This window comes from Macaca nemestrina, chromosome 11 (genome assembly GCF_043159975.1).
Source record: "Macaca nemestrina isolate mMacNem1 chromosome 11, mMacNem.hap1, whole genome shotgun sequence".
NCBI classification, from domain to species: domain Eukaryota; kingdom Metazoa; phylum Chordata; class Mammalia; order Primates; family Cercopithecidae; genus Macaca; species Macaca nemestrina.
The window spans coordinates 136,171,344-136,193,195 of record NC_092135.1 but is presented as its reverse complement, the minus strand read 5'-3'; the positions used below and the strand labels follow the sequence as shown (position 1 = coordinate 136,193,195).

The window sequence follows — 21,852 nt, the reverse complement described above, 5'->3', positions numbered from 1 at the left end:
CCCGACACAAAGGAGGCACGAGGGGGCACCTCCCACAGGGCAGGTCTCAGCACTGCTGTCAAGCATTGCTCCCCAAGCTGCTGTTGCTCTTGGAGTGCACGAGTTCCCTGGGGGCGGAGACACGCTGTGTTGTCATGGGGAAGATGATGGATTTCTTTTTTTTTTTTTTTTTTTTTTTTTGAGACGGAGTCTCGCTCTGCCGCCCAGGCTGGAGTGCAGTGGCCGGATCTCAGCTCACTGCAAGCTCCGCCTCCCGGGTTCACGCCATTCTCCTGCCTCAGCCTCCGGAGTAGCTGGGACTACAGGCGCCCGCCACCTCGCCCGGCTAGTTTTTTGTATTTTTTAGTAGAGACGGGGTTTCACCGTGTTAGCCAGGATGGTCTCGATCTCCTGACCTCGTGATCCGCCCGTCTTGGCCTCCCAAAGTGCTGGGATTACAGGCTTGAGCCACCGCGCCCGGCCAAGATGATGGATTTCACCACCTCTTCTGAGGCCAGCTCGGAGGCGGCCAGTGCGAGCAGCCCCTGCGGATTGCATTCCCATCAATATTGCCGCAGGCACATGGCCTCCCCCTGCCCACAGCTGACAGCCTGCTCTCCCTCAGAGGCCTGGAGGGGAGACAGCTCCAGTGATGAGAGATGAGCACCCCCTGCTGTCACCAGACCCTCCCAGAGGTTGAAGACAGAGACATGCTCCAGTCCCGACCCCGAGCTCCCAAACCGGCTCCTGAAGCTGCACACCGAGGAGCCGGGAAGGTGGCAGGGTTGGGTTTTCATGCGCTGGGCAGGGGGCGCCCAGGCGCAGGCAGGAGGGGACTGTAGATGGAAAGGACATGGTGAGCCTAACGTGACCCGTCCTCCACTACCACGGGGTCTGGGGACAGAAGGCAGAGGCGCTGCTTGGACAGGAAGCCCACGCATGGGACCCCAGAATGGCTGGGCAGGAACAGTGTCAGAGACTCCCAGGAGGTTGGGCGTGGCTGTTCCCTTGTGCCAGTGGCTTGTGGAGGCTGGGACACCAGCAGAGCGGCTGCCCTCCCCACCGCCTAATTTCGGCTGCCATCCAGGCAGGAAGTGCGGGGAGGGGCCCAAAAAAGGCCGAGGCCAACCCAGTGGCCTTGAAGGAGCTGTGGGAGACCCAGGCAGTCGGGAGACCCAGGCAGTCGGCACTCCTGGGCTGCGGGCCGTGGAGCCCCGCTTTCTGTGGAGAAGCCAGCAGAGCACCACCACCTTCTCAAGCCAAGCCAGAAAGACAGCATTCTGCTGAACCAGGACCCGTTGGGCGTCTAGCAAGCACACCATTTAGTAAATACATGACTTCCAGCAGTGACTGAATTCTACTTCCTGAAACTGCTGCACCGGGGCAAAACCAGGACAGAGCCGTGCTCTCTGGAGGCCACCTGAGCCACCTGCGCAGCTCGGCAGGACTGGTGTGGGTTTCCACCAGTGCTAACAGAGGCCCCGGTGGTGGCAGTGTGACAAGTGTCCGGCAGGCCCCAGGGGCTGGGGGGTGGGGGGGACTGTGGCTCTGCCCCAGTTGGCCCCAGATGCTCTGAGAGGACACATCAGAGAAGAGGAGGCCAGCAACCCCTTGGGGAGACAAGGGGTTTGGGGGGTGGAGGGCAATGACACCTTCTGGCCCTCAGTCCCCTCACCCAAAAAGAAAGGTCAGGTGATTTCAGAACACCTTTCTGAAGGGGTGGTCACTAAAAGAAGTGTGATGGAAACTGAGGCAGGTTAGATGAATTTGTCACAGTAACTGCCCTGGGCCTGGAATAGAGAGGGAAGGTCGGGTGGGAGCACATGGGGGTGACCTGACTCCAATGTGGATGCCAAAGCACCCTCTCTCACTGGCTCCTTCATTCATTTGCCCCCATCCACCCTCCTCCACCCACCCAGCTCCCATCTCCATCCTTCATCCACCCTCCTCCATCCACCCTCCTCCATCCACCCAGCTCCCATCTCCATCCTTCATCCACTCTCCTCCCTCCTCCATTCCTCTTCTGTCCATTCCTCCTCCATCCACCCTCCTCCATCTCCCCTCCTCCATCCAACTCCTCCATCCAGCTCCTTCATCCATTTCTCCTCCATCCATCCTCTTCCATCCACCCTCCTCCATCCACCCTCCTCCATCCACCCTCTTCCATTAATTTCTCCTCCATTCACCCTCCTCCATCCCACCCTCCTCCATCCCACCCTCTTCCATTCATTCCTCCTCCATTCACCCTCCTCCATCCATCCTCTTCCATTCATTCCTCCTCCATCCAACTCCTTCATCCATTCCTCCTCCATCCACCTCCTCCATCTATCTCCTCCATCCAGCTCCCCCATTCACCCTCCTCTATCCATTCCTCCTTCATCCACCCTCCTCCATCCACATCCTCTATCCACCCTCCTCCATCCACCTCCCCCATCCAACTCCTCCATCCACCCTCCTCCATCCAACTCCTCTATCCACCCAGCTCCCATCTCCATCCTTCATCCACCCTCCTCCATCCATTCCTCTTCTGTCCATTCCTCCTCCATCCACCCACCCTCCATCTCCCCTCCTCCATCCAACTCCTCCATCCAACTCCTTCATCCATTTCTCCTCCATCCACCCTCCTCCATCCACCCTCTTCCATCCACCTTCCTACATCCACCGTCCTCCATCCACCCTCCTCCAACCACCCTCCTCCATCCATTCTTCCTCCGTCCACCTTCCTCCATCCCTTCCTCCTCCATCCACCCTTATCCATCTCCCCTCCTCCACCCACCCTCCTCCAACCACTCTCCTCCATCCACCCTCTTCCATGCACCCTCCTCCATCCAGCCTCCTCTGTCCACCTTCCTCCATTTTCCCTCCTCCATCCACTCTCTTCCATCCACCCTCCTCCATCCACCCTCCTCCATCCATTCCTCCATCCATTCCTCCTCCATCCACCCTCCTCCATCCACTCTCCATCTATTCCTCCTCTATTCACCCTCCTCTATCCATTCCTCCTCCATTCACCCTCCTCCATCCATTCCTCCTCCACCCATCTCTCCTCCATCCACCCTCCTCCTTCCACCCTTCTTCGTCCACTCCTCTTCCACCCATCTCTTCTCCGTCCTCCCTCCTGAGCTCTCCCCGCTCCATGTAGCCCTCTCCTCATTTCTCACTCCTTTGGCCTCCCTGCCCCATCCATTCCTCCTCTGTCTGTTCCCTCCCCATCCATCCCTTCCTCTGTTCACCCTCATGCATCCACCTGCTTTTCTGTCCATTTGCTCATTTGTTCATTCAGTAAACACTTGTTGAGCCCTGTCATGTGCTAAGGGCTGGGGACTAGTGGGACAGACAAGATCCCTGTCCTTACAAATGGGGAAATGAGAGGCTGTGGGGTCCCAGGCTGAGAGACAAGAGCCAGGGCTGGAATTTGCTGCCTTCCGGCTGCTGCAGGGCTGTTGGCTGCCTTGCGGTCACCTCCGGGAGGTTCTGCTCCCATTCCTGGGGCTCCTCAGTCTGACGTACATCACCCATGAGGAACCCTGGCCACGGAGGCTCTTGAGTCACAGGTGTGGTCTCTGTGACCCAGACGAATGGCATGACCTGGCCAAGTTCCAGCCACAAGCCCAGGCCGGGCCCTGGCCACAGCCATGGCCCCAGGCCCTGTCACATGCCCTCTCTCCTGATCCCCGTTACAGCCCCTGTCCTTGTCACAGCCCTGGCCCCACCCATCACAGCCCCTGTCCTGGCCCCTGTCACAGCTCCTGTCACAGCCTGACCCTAGCACTGGCTGCCCTGTGGCACCTCAGTCCTGCCCAGGCCCTTGCTCCTGGCTCCGATGCCATGTATGAGTTGGATATGGTGAGCTTCCCAGCTGACTATGCTGCAGGTTCAGCAGTGGGGTCCTGGCTGGGATCTGGGCCCACCCTCCATGCCTCCAGGGCAGCTGGGGACCCTGAGCCTTACCGGCTGGGCCACCTCCCGCAGGTACTGGGCACAGTCCCGGTGTCCGTGGTACTCCGCCAGGTCCGCCGCCGTGTAACCGTCTTCATCCCGCAGGGAGGGATCCACGTGGTGGGAGACTAGGGTCTGGCAGCACTGCAGTGAGGAGGGCACACGTGGGAGGGCACACGTGTGACCCACCGCGACACTCACCAGGTGCCCATGGGCTGGCCCTGTGCAGGCCGCTCCCCTGGCCCCATGGCACAGGCTGCCCTGGTGCCCTTCCCAGCAGGGGCAGGGCTTGAATCTGGGCCGTGGGGTTCCAGAGACCTGCCTAGGAGCACCCAAGCCTCATCCCACAGCCACCCTGTCCTGGCACAGACAGTACCAGGCACTGCATATGAAGCAGTGCTGAGCTGACAGGCATCAGGGTGCCCCGTCCAGACCCCTCACAGCTGCCATGTCCTAGGCATTAAATGCAGAACCAGTTTCCATGTTTGCCACCCTTGGAGATGTGGATCAACGCACGTGAACAAACAAGGCTCAGAGAGACAAGCAACCGGCCCCCGTGCCGGGGACTCAGGGCCACCTCCCACCACACCCCCACTCTCCATAGGACCATCCTCCTGGCCCCACGAGGTTCCCCTCTGGCACCCAGAGTACCAGCTCATGCCTGACCAAGGCTGCTCACCACCTTTGCCAGGCACACTGCATGCTCCTACCCAGCCAACCTGGGGCCAGGGCCCTCCTGTCTCCTTGTACCTGATGGGCTCTTGTGATGGGAATGGGGAGGAAGAGGGGAGGGAAGAAAGCTGGGGAGGGAGTCCACAGGACTGGAAGGCTGGAGGACATCTGGGCCTGTGAAGGATTCAGATGGGAGAGGGTCAGGGGACCTCAATAATGAATTCTGTACTTTATTCTGTATGTATTTATTCTATAAATATTTCTGTGTCTCTTTGGTGGTACTAGGGAAACACAAAAACGAACCTGAGTGAGGCGAATGCCGTGTTCACAAAACTGTGCCTTTGACGCAAACGTATCTCTGAGATAGACCAGCTGGGCCTCAGCATCTTTGGGTGACACTGAATTGAACTAAGTAAGAAGTTGTGAGACCCTTGGCCGGGCGCAGTGGCTCATGCTTGTAATCCCAGCACTTGAGGCCAAGGCGGGTGGATCACCTGAGGTCAGGAGTTCCAGACCAGCCTGACCAACATGGTGAAACTCTGTTTCTACTAAATACAAAAAATTAGCCAGGTGTGGTGGCAGGTGCCTCTAATCCCAGCTACTCAGGAGGCTGAGGCAGGAGAATTGCTTGAAGCCGGGAGGCGGAAGTTGCAGTGAACCAAGATGGCACCACTGCACTCCAGCCTGGGCAACAAGAGTGAAACTCCATCTCAAAAAAGTTGTGAGACCCCAAAGGAAATTTCAGCTCCTCTCTGGACTGCAGGTGCCTCACCTATAAAAGGTGCAATTAGTGTTCATTCTCTACAGATAAATACAGGTTCAGCATGCATGTGGAGCGGCGCGTGTGCCTACCGTGAGTAAACACAACGTGACGCTGTCGTGCGTGGCAGGGGGCCTGGCAGCGAAGTCCAGTGGCCTTGAGCTCATCTGGCTCTGTGACTTGCTGGTCAGAGAACTTGGCCAGCTAACTGGGCCTGTCTGTAAAGTAGGGACAGCTGCACTGATCTATGGCCGACACCACCAGCCTTCGTCGCCCCTGGCCTCTACCAACACCCAGCTGTGCAGCTAGCAGGTCAGCTCGAGACCTCAAGGGTGAGTGCCTCCTCCTGGGGGAATTCTTCTCTGGAGGGCTTCCCTTCCCCTCCTTCCTCTGCCCTGAGTTCCATGGCCTCCAAGGTGGCCACAGCCTGAAGAGGCCACAGCACCGCCAGAGGAAGGTGGACATGAAGATGGAAAGAGCCCTGCATCCTGGAAGCCCTGCAGATCCACAAGGCCTGCTGCAGAACCACAGAGCCACGGGCTTGTACTGCCTGAGGATAATGACCCTGTGCCTCTAAGCTGTGGACTCGGGTGTCTGCTCACGCACTGCCTGCCTTCCTGGGTGCCGCGCTGCCCTCCGGAGAGTAAGCAGCTCAGGCCGGGGGCCACTGGCTCTGGCACAAATACGTAACCCTGGTTGTGGTGTGAAAGCTGCCACCCATAGCATGGCCGGGTGCACACGAGGCTTTATTTGTGGACACTTTTAACTTCAGATGAGTTTCATGTGTCATGAGATGTGATTCTTTTGCTTTTTCCCCATTTAAAAAGGGGAGAACTATTTTGAGCTTGTGGGGCCACACAAAATCAGGTGTGCGCACACCCCTTCCTGGGGGCCTGCTGGGAGGCTTGAACCAGATAACGCCTGAAGGCTCTTGGAGGACCAGAAGGGCTGAGCCAGTGGCTGGTGTGGCTGAGGAAGCAGGAAGCATTTGTCAGATGTGCAAGGAGGCTGGGGCTGGGGAGGCTGGGGCCGGTTGCTGAAGCCAGTCCCTGGGAGAGGCACTGCTCCCGGAGGCTCTGGGCTGGGGGAATGGCAAAAGTCTGCCAGGACGCGGTGGGTGTGTGGGTGGGTGGAGGCAGAGCGTCCCCAAGGAGCTGTTGCTGGGAAGAGGAGGCCAGGATGCGGAGGAGGGGAGTTACGGGGTCTGCAGGAGTATGAGGGGTGTCACGGTAGAGGAAGGGGGACAGGTGTCAGACCTGGCCCCAGATGGTGCTGGGGAGAGAGGGCATGGCCCTGACAGGAACAGAGCCATGGGGAGGAGGAAGGGAACATCTCCCCCAGAGTAATGGACCCCATTGCCGCTGGGATTGTCAGCAGAGGGTGGGTGGTGACAGACGGAACTCTGTCCGGAAGTCTGTGCAGAGGCCACACCAGTGGAAAGGCAGGTGAGCAGATGGATCCACTACTCCAGGGAGGAGAGAACCAGGTGGGTCAAACCAACCCACTGCCCAAGGACATGAAACATGGATTCTCTGTAAAAGTCACCTGCCAACAGCCTCCGTAAGGTAACACAGAAGTCAGGGAGGAGTGATCCGGCCACACTCAGGGGAAAAGGAAAGCCTGGGGGGTAGGGGGGTGGTGGGGGAGCCCAGCACTCAGAACTGCCCTTGCCCTGAGCCTGGGCTGATGCCAGAAGAACACTGTCCTCCAGCAGCCTCAGGGGACCAGGCAGGCCAGGAACAGTGCGGGTTCTGCCAAGGGTGGGAGCTCTGGTTGACCACCTCCCGATGTAGGCCAAGGGCTCTACCCTCAGAGAAAACGGAAGCCAGATGCCAGTCAGGCCCCTGCTTCCTATCATGGAGGTGGTCCTGGGAACTTCCTGCCTGGAATGCAGATTAAGATGATCATGGCTGGGCGCGGTGGCTCACGCCTGTAATCCCAGCACTTTGGGAGGCCGAGGCGGGCGGATCACAAGGTCAGGAGATCGAGACCATCCTGGCTAACCCGGTGAAACCCTGTCTCTACTAAAAATACAAAAAATTAGCCGGGCGCGGTGGCGGGCGCCTGTAGTCCCAGCTACTCAGGAGGCTGAGGCAGGAGAATGGCGTGAACCTGGGAGGCGGAGCTTTCAGTGAGCCGAAATTGCGCCACTGCACTCCAGCCTGGGGCACAGAGCGAGACTCCGTCTCAAAAAAAAAAAAAAAAAAAAAAAAAAAAGATGATCCTGAGCCCACATGTGCCCAGCAAAGGCAAATAAGATACTGCCAAGGCCTCCAGTTATGCCTACACTTCATTTTTCATATTTAATGTCAGCATACGTCAACAATACAAGGAAATAAGATACAAGGTAAAAAATACAAGGAAATAAGATACCATGAATGAGAACCAGAAGACCCAGCCCACAAAGAAATACAAATAAAGCTCTGAGAACTAACAGACAAAAACAAAAGTGCTTACTACTTTTAAATAAAGAAAAACCCAGGCAGCCAGATAACATCTCCTCAAAATAAGAGAATAAAAATAAACCCCTAAACATTAGTAATTATACAACTGTAGATGGTGTAAATGCACCAATAGATAAAGACTGTCAGGATGATGAAAAAAACTAAATATGACTGCATGTGGCTAACCAGAGGTACTAGCAAACATAAGGATTCAGAAGGCTGAAAGTAAAGTAAGAATAAGCTTCACCATCAAATGAGTACAGAAAGAAAAGTCATGTGTATACATATATCAGATAAAACAGACTAGATATGGGGTTCAAAATATACAAAACAAATGGTGACAGGATTATAGGGAAACACAGACAAATCCAGAATAATAGCCAGGAATGTTTACACACCTCTCTCGAGCCATTTGAAATCCAATAAACTGGCGCGGTGGCTCAAGCCTGTAATCCCAGCACTTTGGGAGGCCGAGACGGGCGGATCACGAGGTCAGGAGATCGAGACCATCCTGGTTAACACGGTGAAACCCCGTCTCTACTAAAAAATACAAAAAACTAGCCGGCCGAGGTGGCGGACGCCTGTAGTCCCAGCTACTCGGGAGGCTGAGGCAGGAGAATGGCGTGAACCCGGGAGGCGGAGCTTGCAGTGAGCTGAGATCCGGCCACTGCACTCCAGCCTGGGTGACAGCGCGAGACTCTGTCTCAAAAAAAAAAAAAAAAAAAAGAAATCCAATAAACTAAAATGTATACCTATGGAGATCTGAAGAACACAATGATATAATGACATGTAGAGAACAGCCTGCAAACTCTACAGTCTTTCCAAGAACACATGCAACATTGATAAAATTGACCATACACAGGGCAATAAAGTAACTTCTCAAAAAATCAAAGGATTGAAATCACCAGAGTATATTTTCTGACCACAGTGCAATTAATAACAAATAGATAGCCAGAAGGAACGCCTTCATATCTGGAAATTAAGAAACATAATTCCAAGGAATCCCTAGGGCAAATAAGAATCAAAATGGGAATTAGAAAATATTTTTTAACTGAACAATTATCAAACAGTGGGATACAGCTAAAGCAGTACTTGGAGGAAAATTTATAGCCTTCAATAAATATATTACAAAAGAAAAAAGATTGAAAAGTAAGTGAAGTAGGCACCCATCTCAGTAATTTAGGGAAGAAAGTAATAACAAAGATAAATGTAGAAATTAATGAAATAAAAAAAATACATTGGAGACAATAAATGCTTTTTGGAGGACCCTGAACAAGTTAAAACCTGACTGTTGGAAAAACTAGTGACTAATAACCAGTGAAGCTGATTGAGACAAAAAAAGAAAGAAGAAAATAACCAACATCAAGAATTAAAAGTGGGGAACTTACTAGGTACAGACAATAAAGGATCATCAGGATATTAAAAATAACTTTATGCTAATACACTTAATAACTTAGATAAAATTGATTCCTAGAACATTTCTAGGAAATAAATCCTAGAAAAATATAATTTGATGAAACCAACACATAAGAAATAGAAAGCCCTAGTAGTTCTATAATTAAATAAATTGAATTAGTAATTAAAAACTTTCCCTTAAAGAAACAGCCAGATCCAGAGGATTTCACTAGTGAATTCCACAAAATCTTTTTTTTTTTTTTTTTTGAGACGGAGTCTCGCTCTGTAGCCCAGGCTGGAGTGCAGTGGCCGGATCTCAGCTCACTGCAAGCTCCGCCTCCCGGGTTCACACCATTCTCCGGCCTCAGCCTCCCGAGTAGCTGGGACTACAGGCGCCCGCCACCTCGCCCGGCTAGTTTTTTGTATTTCTTAGTAGAGACGGGGTTTCACCGTGTTATCCAGGATGGTCTCGATCTCCTGACCTCGTGATCCACCCGTCTCGGCCTCCCAAAGTGCTGGGATTACAGGCTTGAGCCACCGCGCCCGGCCCACAAAATCTTTAAATAAAAAAATAAGTCTAATGTAACCAAAATGTCTCAAAAAATAGGAAAAGAGGAAACATTCCCTAATTCGTAGCATATTTTGATACCAAAATATAACAAGGATAAAAAAAAAAAGGACATTCCATGCCAATTTTACTCAAGAATATAAGGCCAAAAAGTCCTAAACAAAATGTTAGCAAATTGAATTCAGCTATATTTAAAAGGAATAATATGTCATTGAATTTATTCCAGGAATGCAAGGTCAGTGTAACATTTGAAAGTAATCAGGGTAGATCCAGGTATTCTAATGCTGGGTATACATATCCAAAAGATTTGAATGCTGGATCTCAGAGATATTTACACACCCATGTTCATAGTAGCATGATTCGCAACAGTCAAAGGGCAGAAAAACCCAAATGTCCATTAACAGATGAATAAAGAAAATGTGGTATACACTATACAATGGAATATTATTTAGCCATAAAAAAGGAAATTCTGGCTCGTTATAACAGGGATGAACCTTGAGGACATTATGCTAAGTGAACTAAGCCAGAGACAAATGGATAAATACTGTAAAATTCCACTTATATGAGGTATCCTAAGTCATCAAGTTCATAAAAAACAGAAAGTAGAATGTTGGTTGCCAGGGGCTGGGAGAAAAGGGAGATGGAGAATTGCTGTTTGATGGCCATAGAGTCTCAGTTTTGCAAAATGACAAAGTTGTGGAGATTCTGCTGCACAACAATGTGAACAGACTTAATGCTGCTCAAGTGTATGCTTGAAAATGGTTAACATGGTAAATTTTATGTTATGCATTTTTAAATCACAATTTAACAATTTTTAAAAATAATTAGTGTAGGCCGGGCGCGGTGGCTCAAGCCTGTAATCCCAGCACTTTGGGAGGCCGAGGCGGGAGAATCACGAGGTCAGGAGATCGAGACCATCCTGGCTAACACGGTGAAACCCCATTTCTACTAAAAAAATACAAAAAAACTAGCCGGGCGAGGTGGCAGGCGCCTGTAGTCCCAGCTACTCGGGAGGCTGAGGCAGGAGAATGGCGTAAACCCGGGAGGCGGAGCTTGCAGTGAGCTGAGATCCGGCCACTGCACTCCAGCCTGGGCGACAGAGCAAGACTCCGCCTCAAAAAAATAAATAAAAATAAAAATAATTAGTGTAATTCACACCATTCAAAGAATAACTAGGCTGGGCGCAGTGGCTTCTGCCTGTAATCCCAGTACTTTTGGGAGGCCGAGGTGGGCGGATCATTTGAGATCAGGAGTTCGAGACCAGCCTGGCCAACAGGCTTGCAGACCCAGAATGCGATGGTCGGTTGCACTTCCACTTATAATCCCCCCAGACTAGCCTTGCAGAGGCCTGGAGTGCGCTTCTGGGGAACCAGGAGACTTCATAGAGGTGAACAGACCCGACACCGCTCAGGACTGGATGGGGCTGGGGAGAAGTAAACTGTGTGCATTCTCCTGAGATGGGGTCTCGCCTTTAGACGAGGTCAACATCGGGTGGGCACCCGTGCAGGGCCAGAGGCTTATGGCTGCGCCCACCCTCAAAGGCTGGGTGTAGTTCTGATGTTGTTGAACATTTGAACACCATCCCTGCCTACGTGGGGTTTTTGGATGTCGTGTCCTTGAGGCTGGGCCATGTGAGCCCCCAAGATTTATCTGGGTAATAGCAAAGGGGCTGACATCACACCCCTGCCACAACTCTGCTCGAAGGCTGCTCACGGCAGAGGGTCCGTCCCCAAGGGCTGTTCTGAGAAGACTGTCACCAAGACCAAGCCCTGACCAGGCACCAGGGAGTTTCTGTGCGAAGGGAGTGAGGATGGTACGCAGGACGAGAGCATACAGCTTGGATCTTGCCACTTGACCCTGGGCTCTTGACCTTGCGCAAGTGACTTTGCAACTCTGAGCCTCAGTTTACCCATCTGTATAAGGGAAGTCATCATTCTTACAGGGTGGCCATGAGCGTCAGTGACACAGTGCTGGGCATGGCTGACACTCGTGACTGCTCACCCTGTCTCCCTCACGCCCACCTTACCTCCATCTGTCCGTTCTCTGCTGCGTCGTGGAGGGGGGTCCCACCCCAGGAGTCTCTCAGGACTGGGGCACCCATCAGCAGGAGTCGGTCTAGGATGGGTGTGTGGCCGCCTCGGGCTGCAAAGTGCAGGGCCGTGGCCCCCTCATTGTCCCGTGCCGTGAGTCCGATGTCGGTGAATGTGACCTGGGAAGGAGGAGCAGTGGGAGCAGCCACCCTCCCAGGGAGGAGGCAGAACTGAGAGCAGAACTGAAAGTGGACTCTGGCTGTGCCTCTCAGGGCACAGGGCACAACCTCAGGAAACCTCGGACAGGGCTGGTTCAGCACATTCGTCCCCATCACCCTGGGGCAGCAGGGGTCCAGGTGGGGGTGAAGTGAGCGCAGTAGCTTAATTTGGAGACACCATGGCCCTAAATCTGAAAGCAAATATCATGGCAAATGAAATACCTAGGGAACAGTAAAGAAGCATTTGCTATGAAGGAAGGAGAGAAGGAAAGAAGGAAGGGAGGGAGGGGCAGGGGAGGAAAGAACTTCATTTGGCCTGAGGGTGGCGCTGCCTTGCTGGGCATTTGCACTGAGCCCCTTTGCTGGAGCAGCGGGTCCTTTGGCCTCCCTCCAGGGCCTGGATTTGAGCCAGGCAATGAGGTTTGGGGCCCTGACCTGCCGGCCACCACTGCTGGCTGAGGCCAGCCCTGCCTCTGGGGCCTCATCTGCCTTCTGAACGGCCCCTGCTCTGGTCCACAGCACCAGCCAGGTGATAGTCCCCTACACTGACTCGCTGAAACCTGTGCAACTGGGACAGCCATGGGGCCTGGGCCGGCCAGTGGGACGCGGGGGTCTTCTAGGAAAAACTGCCTTCCTGACAGAGGGGTGATAGGCGTGCTGGCTCCCTGCCTTCGCCCTCCTTCCTCCTTCCTGCCTTGAGTGTGCCCGCTTTCCCTGTCGGGGAGACCAGGAGGACAGCAGAGCCGTCAGCAGCCCCCGCCACCTTCGGTGTGAGTGCCTCTTAGCGCAGCCAGGGCGCTCCTGACTGATCAGAAGTGTCTGCTGGGCAAAGCACAATGAGCTGGAAACAGAGACAGGGACAGGGCTGCCGCGGGCTCCTTCGCATCTGGAGTGGCCTCTCTGGCCCTGAGACCCCAAGGCCTGTCCGCTTTCTCCCCAGGAAGGGCCGCTCATGCCTCAGCACGGTCCCAGGGCTCAGCGGACCCCCTGCGGTGAGCTCTTGCCGCTCTGCCAGCTGTGTGCAGCCACCGCTCATCCCAGGGGCCAGGCATCGTCTGGAAGGCTGAGGTCTGGAGTGAATGGGTCAGAACCGCTGCAGGGGCGAGGGGAGGACGGCCAGGGCGGGACCAGGTCAAGAGAGCTTCCTCTGTGGGAGGCCGCTCCAGCAGGAGGAGCTGCCCCCGGGGTGGGGAGGGGCGCACACGCAGGCGAGGCACCGGGAGGGGCTGCAGTCTCCACAGAGGGAGGCTGGAGGCCAATTCAGGTGGCCTTGGGGCCAAAGTGGGCAGGCTGGCACCAGCCTGAGGACCTTGGGGCCACGGGGAGCAGGCCAGCACCATCCCGAGTGCCCGGGGGCACAGTGAGCAGGCTGGACCCATCCCAAGGGCCTCAGGGCCATGGTGAGCAGCGGGTGCCATCCTAAGGGACTAGGCCCCCGTTCCTTCACTTGCCCATTGGTTCAGTAAACATCTCTCGAGCCTGACCGCATGCCAGGTGCGGGGAACGCAGCGGGTGGCGAAGTCCTGCACCCACGGAGCTCCTGGCGCCTACACCCCGGCGGGTGGAAACCACCACCAAGACCAGGAGTCAGACGTGCCGTGTGCCCGGTGCTGGTGCGCGGGGGAGGAAAGCAGGAGTGAGGATGGTCTGGGCAGGCAGCTCCCCCAAGTAAACCAGCTGGTCAGGGAAGGCCCCAGGGGCGCCTGGGGAGCTGTGTACCAGGCACAGGGTGCAGCGCATGCAAAGGCTCCGGGGGCAGAGCCAGCCTGGCCTGCTGGAGAAGGAGCTGGAGCTGAGTGGGTGGTAGCCGGGAGACAGGAGGCCTCAGGCAAGCGTGGGAGGGCTGGGGGCAGGCAGCTCGCACTTCTCCACCAGCAGCCACAGTGGCCTTCTGATACGCCAGTCAGATCCTGCTGCTCCTGGCTCTGAGCCTTCCATGGCTCCCCAGGACCCTCAGGAAAGAGCCCCAGTCCTCCCAGCACCTCTGTCTGCCTTTCTGGTCCACCCTCAGGCCCCACGGGCCAGGCTCTCCCTGCCTCTGAATGAGGTGTGCCCCCCTCAGGAAGTTGCTTTGGGCCCCGCTCCTTGTTCAGCCACTTCCTGTCCATCCTCAGCTCTGCCCCCAAGTCCCCTCCTCAAAGAGGGCCTCCCCCACTCTTTTTTTTTTTTTTTTTGAGACGGAGTCTCACTCTGTTGCCCAGGCTGGAGTGCAGTGGCGTGATCTCAGCTCACAGCAACCTCTGCCTCCCAGGTTCAAGGGATTCTCCTGCCGTAGCCTCCCGAGTAGCTGGGACTACAGGCGCCCACCTGCTCTGCTTTTCTGTTGTAGAGGCAGGAAGTCCCCAGCCCACCCTTGAAGATGGCACCTCCCCAACCTCAGTCACTCTGCTCTGGGGTCTCAGGTCTTCCTTCCCCAAAGAGGCCAGAAGTGGAGAAAGGTGGGGACTGGCCCGGGGATATCAAGCGGCAGGGCCTGAACAAGCGGCCGAGTGGCCCGAACTGGGCACTGCTGGTGTGGGCGCAGACAAAGCACATGGGCCACCACCAACTGTGAGAGCACCCGGGAGGCCCACCAGGACTTCCGGGGAGAGAGGGACTAGGAGAGCCCCAGGGGAGCCATGGCACGACCCCACAGAGCAGAGTGCACTGCAGGCGGTCAAAACTTCCGGGGCCCAGCCTGGCCGGGCCTGCAGGGTCTCGGGAGCCATGGACCAGCTCATTGGAGGCCCCAACAGCCCTGCGTGTCCCCAGTACCCTCTGGAGCCCCTATCCAGGCTCCAGACTCTGCTTGCTGCAGGACCCACACTCCCTGGATGTCCCCCTTTCCACCTCTGGCACCTACTTACCAGCCAGACGACGAGGGAGTAGTGGCCGCGGGCAGCGGCAGCGTGTAGGGCGCTCATGCCGTCGAGAGCACGAAGGTGCACGTCAGCGCCACAGTCCTTCACCAGGAACTGGGCCAGGTGCAGGTGGCCCTCCTGGCAGGCCAGGTAGAGTGGGGAGGCGCCACTGCGTGTCCGCCGGTTCACGCTGCTGCAGGGAAGGGAGGGTTTGGAGGCCCAGTCCCTGCCTATGGCTGAGCCCATCCCTCAGCTGCTTGGACTTCACTGCTGACTCCTGGCCCTGCCCGTGATGGCTGAGTTTCCCACATGCTTTCCAGCTGCTACTGTGGGGTTCCCTCCTCCAGGTTGCTCCCCCAGGTGGCTGTGCAACCCCACTCTCCTATCCTTCTGTCCTTTTCTGGGAACTCCTGGGTCCAGGTCAGAAACATGCATCTTCTTAGATCTGAGGGGTCACGGTCTTGCCTTCCAGGTTCTCAGTTGTCCCAGTGGAGGCCCGGGATTGACCCCGACTCCCTTAGGGGTTTCCCTGTGCCCTGTGGCAGGTGATGCTGGGTGCCTGGTAGCTGTGGCAGCCTGTGATGAGGTGAGGGTTGCACTGGCTGGGCTGGGGTCGCAGTGGCGGTATGGAGGCAGGGCCAACGTCACTAGGGAGGGTCAACTCTCTGGCTCGTGCCTCCTTTCCCACCAAGCCTGCTGACCACGCCACCCTGTTCCAGACCCTCCACTTCCAGGCCCTTCCTCTCTCAAGAGGAGAAGCTGGGTAATAATGAAGGGATCTCACGAGCACCCCCACACGTGCTCCCCACTTCTGATGGATGAATCTGAGCAACTCGGGGTCCACCCCAGAGGAGAGTCTAGTCACAGGCCTCAGCTGGCAGAGGGGAGACACAGGCTGGGAGCTGATCTGTCCAGGGGCTTGCACCTGGGTTTAAGCCCCCCTCCCCTCACAAAGTCCCTGCCAGTACCAGCCCCCTTGCCTTACCAACCTCTCCTCTGCTCCTAGCAAGGGGGACACAGGACCTTGGTGGCTGTTCCCTGGCCTTGGACCACACAGAGATCGTCCCCTGCACCTGCTGAGCCTGAGGGTACACTTGCTCATGGAACGTGCCCCAAAGGGCTGCCAGTATGCCTTGGTGTCCTTCTCGGGGAAGGATCCGTGCTTTCACTGGACTCTGCCAGGCGTCCTTGACTGCATCCAGGGTTGGAACAGGCAGTGTCCAGTGCGGTGGCTGGGAGCAGGCCATGATGCAGCCAGTGGGTCGGGGGCCACTGGAGGGGCATGGTCTGGCCAGCAGCAGCCACCTCTCGGCTGCTGGTCAGTGCTAGGTGGGAACTAGGCTAGGGGTACAGGACCTTCCCATTTGTGTGTGTGAGTGTGTGTGTGTGTACATATTAACATGAAGTCTCCTGGTTTTCTTTTTGTTTTTTTTTAGACAGGGTCTTGCTCTGTCACCCAGGCTGGAGTGCAGTGGCACAATCTCAGCTCACTGGAACCTCTGCCTCCCAGACTCGAGTGATCCTCCCACCTCAGCCTCCTGAGTATCTGGGACTACAGGCACTCATCACCATGCCTGGCTAATTTTTAAATACATTTTTTGTAGAGATGGGGGCTTCGCTATATTGCCCAGGCCGGTCTTGAACTCCTGGGCTCAAGCAATCCTCCTGCCCCAGCCTCCAGAAATGCTGGGATTACAGGCATGAGCCACTGCACTCAGCCCAAGTCTCCCAGTTTTCAATGGCGGAAACTTCTTTAAAAGCCAGGTGGGTCTGAGAGAGACTGTGGCCAGCCAAGGCTGGGGGTGGTGTGGATGCTTGGGGAAAAAGCCACAGAAGCGAATCCCAAAGCCTTTGCCAAGCGGTCCAGGATGGGAACACCCAGGAGTGAAACCCGATTCCACAAGCATGGGGCTTGTCCTGGAGCTAAGAGGATGTGGGGACTGAGGCCTCTGGGGCAGCGACAGGCAAATGAGATGCTCCCTCGAAAAGAGAAGAGCCGTGGTCAGGGGTAGGTGGGTCCCTGGGGGATGGAAAGGTTTACCCTCAGCCAAGACAGCAGGAGGCAGAGGGCCTGTTCCTATGACAACGGTGACCTTGGTAAGCAGGGCGAGGACTGGAGGAGCGTGCAGGTGGGGAGGGAAGCCCTCTGCCTCACTGGCTGTCCTGACCCTGTCCTTCCTCCTTAACCATCCACCAATTCTGGCAGGGGCACAGGGCCCCGGAGACGATGAGGCCAGTGTCTGGCTCTAGGGATGGGGCAGTGCAGAGGCAGCTCCAGTCTCTGTGTCCCCAAGTCCACCAGACAGTCCCCACCCCTGTCAGGTGAGGGGAGGGTGCCCTCACAGGTCGCCGGTTGCCCACGTCCCGAGCTGTTTTAGGTCCTGAGACGCCCCCAGGCGGGGCCAGAGCTGCCCTGGGCATCACAGCAGCATCTTGCTGTCCTCACTGCCCCCAGCCACTCTCCAGGCTGAAGCGCTGGCCTGTGTCCCCTTGGGCCCTGGCATGGCACCGCCACTGCCTGGCCTGTGGGTAGAGGCCTCATTGCCCTTGACTCCTGCCAGCTCACCCCACAGTGACAGCATGCCCGTCTGCAGGATTCACCTCAAAGGCTACCAGCCTGTCCTCTTGGCCCTCCTCGGTGCAGCCTCCCCTTGGCCAGCTGGCCCCAGGCTGCCCCTCAGGTGGGACCCTGGGCTCCTTACCTGCCATGCGCAGTTGTCAGGAGCTTCAGGCAGGTCAGGTCCCCACTGACGGCGGCGTGGTGCAGCGGCAGGGCCCCCTCCCGGGTCTCCAGTGTGGTCGAGTGGCCCTCGTGGAGCAGCCACTCCACCAGCACCGGGTGTCCAAAACGGGCGGCCAGGTGCAGCGGGGAGACGCCCGAGGCATCTTGGTCCTACCGAGGCCCAGGCAGGTCAGTGAGTGGGGGGTAGGCCGTGTGGCCAGAGCCAGCTGCCGGAGGAGCCCCAGGCGAGGGCTTACACTGCCTGCAACCCAGCGAAGGGGCTTCCAGCTCCTTCCTCCTTCCCTCCGTTTCTGCCTGCAACATGGAGGGAGGTGCTCCCTGCTGGGACTGAGGTGGGAGGAGGGCCAGGACTCAGGTCCAGGTCTTGGGAGGCCACCTCTGGCAACCCTGCCCCTCCCGGGCCCCCGTCCCCAGTGCGGAGAAGGCCCTTTCCCACTCAGCCGGGTGCCCACAGACACCCGCCCACTCTGCTCATGGTCAGAAAGGCTTCCCAGGACACTTGCCTCTGGCTGGTTCCCTGCCCCAGTGCCCTCCCTCTGGCCACAGGGCCCCGGGGCCAGGGAGCATTCCCACCACAGGTGCCAGAGGTCCAGCAGACCGAGGCCTTCTCCAAGGGCCCTGTGGTCAGAATGGATCCCCAGGCAGGCACAGCTCCCACCTGCTGCCCTTGAGCTTGGCGGAACGGGATGCTAGGCTGGCACTCTCAGGCCCTCTGGTGAGCCAGGTGCCGGGGAACCTTCCCGCTCCCTAATCTCAGCAGGTCCCACCGGCCCTCACCCCAACTCTGACCTCTGGGCAGTGTTCTAAGGCCCGTCAGTCCTGCTCACCCTCAGTCCTGAAAGCTCCACAGGGCTGAGCAACAGCTCGAAGGCCCTCAATTGCACAAAGGGGACGGGGCAGGCAGGAGAGGGGAGGGGGCCCAGTAGAAATGCTCCAGACAAGACAGTCACCATCAGCAGCCCTCACTCCCGTCTCCCAACCAGGTTCCCAGCTCTCAAGCCCGACTTCCCACAGCCCTTCTGTAAGGATCCCTTTCTAGACCCTTTGGGAAGCGGGCCCTGTGGACCAGGCCTGATCAGAGACAAGGGGTCTTGACCTCTGGCAAGACCCCCACTGGTAACACCCAGCTTCCTGGCAGGCGAGGTGATAAGAACATTTAGGAGGTGTTCTTGGCTCTCAAGACTTTGTGCTCTGAGAAGCGTGGGGCAGAGACGGCGACCACTGAGTCCCCAAGAGAAACAAAGAGCCCAGGGCTGTGGAGCCCGGGGTGGCCAGTGCTGAGCCTGCGTGGCTCACACCTCCCTGGTTCCACCCCAGCCAGGTTTGTGGAGGCCAGGCTGCCCCGTCCCCGCTCACCTGCAGACCGCAGCCCCCCTCGCGGACCAGCCAGCACAGCTCAGCCAGGCTGCCTGTGGCGGCGGCGTCATGCGCTGGGGTGGCCCCATTGTGGGCCCGCTGGTTGCCAGGCAGCTGGGCCCGCTGCACCAAGAACTTGACACAGTCCAGGTGGCTGGCCCGGGTGGCGTGGTGAACCAGGCCGGCCCCCAGAGCATCGGTGATGCCCGGGCCCAGGGCGCCAGCCTCCAGCAGCCGCTCCAGTGTTGCCACATCCCCATCCTTGGCGGCCACGAGTGCCCGCTGCTCCTCCATCCTCTGGCCTGGGCTCTCAGTGGTGACTCATGCACAGGCCAGGGCTTCTTGTTTCAGACGTGGATGAAGCTGCCGGCTCTGGTTACCTGATAAGCCGCCACAGGGCAGATGGGAGGCGTTGGGGCGGGGTGGGGGGGATACACCTTGGGGACCTGCCCAAGCCACTCCCACAGCGTGAGCGCGCCAGGTGCCTGGAGCTGGGAGGATGGAGTGCAGCACACAGGGAAAGGCCCACGCCAGGCTAGGTCAGGGTTGGGCATGGCCCGCAGAGAAAGGAGGCTGGCCCTGAGGCTGCTCACATCTGTCCAGACGGCACGAACCCGCCTCTTCAACTGCGGAGCGAGGGCTGAGGACACGCATCACTGAGCTTCTCACAGGAGCCCCGAGCAGCCTGGGAGATGGTTCCCCCAATTCTCACAGAAGGGCAGACCCCCAGCCGCCACCACAGTGCGCCTGAAGTAAAGGCTGCCCAGTAGGTCTACGTGTTTGGCTGTGTTGGCACAGAGCTGAGCGCTCCGCCTCTGGATCTGGCCCTGGGCCCTGGAGGCTATGAATCTCTGGGGACGCAGTGGCTCCATAGGGCCTGCAACGGGCCCAGGACCCTGACTTGGGTGTGTCCAGCCCCTGCCTTAGCCCCCTCTCCAGCTACACTGACCGAGTCTCTGGGCTGCAGTCCAAAGAGCCCAAGTACATTTAACCCCTTTCCAGATTGTTCTGGACAATCCACAGTTCTTCTTTAGGGAAGTCAGGACCACCAAGCCTCTTCCTGGCAGCAATGGGAAGCTGCAGATCGGGGACCCATTCCATTTGTAGGGGCTCCCGGAGACGCAGCCTCAAGCTGGATTTCTGGGCTAATGCAATCTCACACAATGGTGACCTGGGGGCTGCTGCACCCCTGGTTTCCCCCATCCACAGGCTCCGTCAGATGCCTTCGTGCCCAAGCGCAGGGCCCACTAGAGAAACCACAGGAGACCCAAGCCGGGCACTGAAATCTTTTGTTCATTTAGTTTCTGGCAAGTGTTTCCTCAAAATCATTATGTAGTTCCTTGAACCGTAAAACTACACATTAAAAGTGTTATTCCACTGAAAATGACTCCTATGCAAACATCGACATGGGATGTGTGTCCAAATGCCACAGAGTATTTTGAGAAAAAATCCTCTGCAAATAAAATTAAGGTCAAAGCTGAGTCAGGGATGATCCAATTCCCACCCCAGGAATGACCTGGAGCTGCACCAGCTCAGTGAGGTTGGAGCTGAAACCCTGAGTTAATGATCAAAAGGGACAAGACGAGAAGGCCTGGGGACTGTGGATGGGGAAGCGCGCAGCCCTGAGTGCCAGTGGGCAGAACAGGGTCAGGCTCGGGGAAGCAGGAGGGGTGGTGTGCGGTAGGCGCTGAGCAGAGCAGGCCTGGCTGAGGCTGGGGGCCACTGTGCACTGAGGCCAGAGGAGCAGGGTGGTGGGGGCAGCTTTGGAAAGGGACTAAAAAGGGCCTGAGAAGAGACCACTCAGGAAAAGTACAGGTGCGAGGCCACGATCATAGCAAGAAAATCAAGTTTCCTATGTTCATGATAGCATTTGGCTGACAATGAGTTATAAATACTTGGATTCTATCTTCCTGATAAAAACACCTTCCAGGAAAGGGCACTTCCAACAGGCTTGCCCAGTTCCCAGTGGGGAGGGTGGATGAAGCTGGTGTTTCCACTTCACCACTGGAGGACGGTTCTATGTGGGCGTTCCTATGTGGCATTGGTGTCCTGGGCCCTGTGAGCTCTGCAGGGGCCCAGGGAAGGAAACTGGGGGTACACACTTGCAGGCACTCCAGGACAGAATGCAGAGGGGGCATGAGACAGTCATCCTGGCCCAGCCCTGAGGAGGGAACTGGAGGGACAATCCTGAGCCCTGCCATGGGCTTCCTAGAAGCAGGGCGGGGAGGGCGGCCCCGGCGCTAGCCCTGGTTCTCCAGCTGCGCCACGGCCTGCTTCAGGTCCTGCACGACGAGATCCACTTCAGCCCTGGTGGTGCTGCGGCCCACGCTGAGGCGGAGCGCGTTCCTGGCCACGTCGAAGGGGATGCCGTAGTTCAGCAGCACTGGGGACGGCCTGGGGAGGGCGAGACCGGGTGGCAGCTGCTGCCAAAGGCACATGGAAGAGACACAGCGTTCCCCGCTCTGGACTACTCCCCCAGTGGGGCTCTGCCCACCCGGGTGCGCGCCTGCCCTGCCTGGTATCCGCCTCCTGCTGAACTCCTGGACCAAGCACACCCCTAAGACCACCCATATCAAGGTGCGGCTCAAAGTCGCCACCATTCTCCCTGTAGAGTTCTCTTGCACTTGGCACTCCCAGGTGACACTGCCCCCCTCTCGCACTGAGCTCTGGGGCCAGGGGCTCTCCTGTCCTTGAGGGGTCTGAGGTCCTGGAGAACACTGGTGCTGACACAGACAGTACCTTACCCATGCGGCTCATCTAAGCCACTTGGTAACTTCACGGCACCTGGCATGGGGCTTTGCAGACACTAGGGATCCAGCCAGTATCTAGCCATGGAACAGATGACTGCGTGTGGGCGTCCGGAAGCAGGGCTGCTGGAGGCTCGAGGTGTGGGCTCTGCCAAGGTGCT

At 57.0% G+C, this 21,852-nt stretch overlaps 2 protein-coding genes across 5 annotated transcripts in view; both read right to left on the bottom strand.

The window, feature by feature from the left end:
* Positions 1 to 20,092, bottom strand: part of LOC105473826 (espin like) — a 30,708-nt gene extending 10,616 nt beyond the window's left edge. The window contains exons 1-5 of the mRNA XM_011727898.2: positions 18,945 to 20,092; positions 17,548 to 17,738; positions 14,852 to 15,038; positions 11,784 to 11,966; positions 3,931 to 4,062 (exon numbers count right to left, since the gene is read on the bottom strand). Of these exons, the coding sequence (XP_011726200.2) occupies positions 3,931 to 4,062; positions 11,784 to 11,966; positions 14,852 to 15,038; positions 17,548 to 17,738; positions 18,945 to 19,238 (987 nt within the window). The 5' untranslated portion in view covers positions 19,239 to 20,092. The remainder of the gene's footprint in view (positions 1 to 3,930; positions 4,063 to 11,783; positions 11,967 to 14,851; positions 15,039 to 17,547; positions 17,739 to 18,944) is intronic.
* A 124-nt stretch (positions 20,093 to 20,216) lies between these two features.
* The window catches only part of LOC105473825 (selenocysteine lyase), a 42,949-nt gene continuing 41,313 nt past the window's right edge, over positions 20,217 to 21,852 (bottom strand). For 3 of the 4 annotated variants that reach the window (XM_071073676.1, XM_071073673.1, XM_071073679.1), the window contains one exon: positions 20,217 to 21,338. In XM_071073676.1, coding sequence (XP_070929777.1) covers positions 21,185 to 21,338 — 154 coding nt within the window. In that variant the 3' untranslated portion in view covers positions 20,217 to 21,184. The remainder of the gene's footprint in view (positions 21,339 to 21,852) is intronic. The other variant, XM_071073674.1, reaches the window with a different exon arrangement.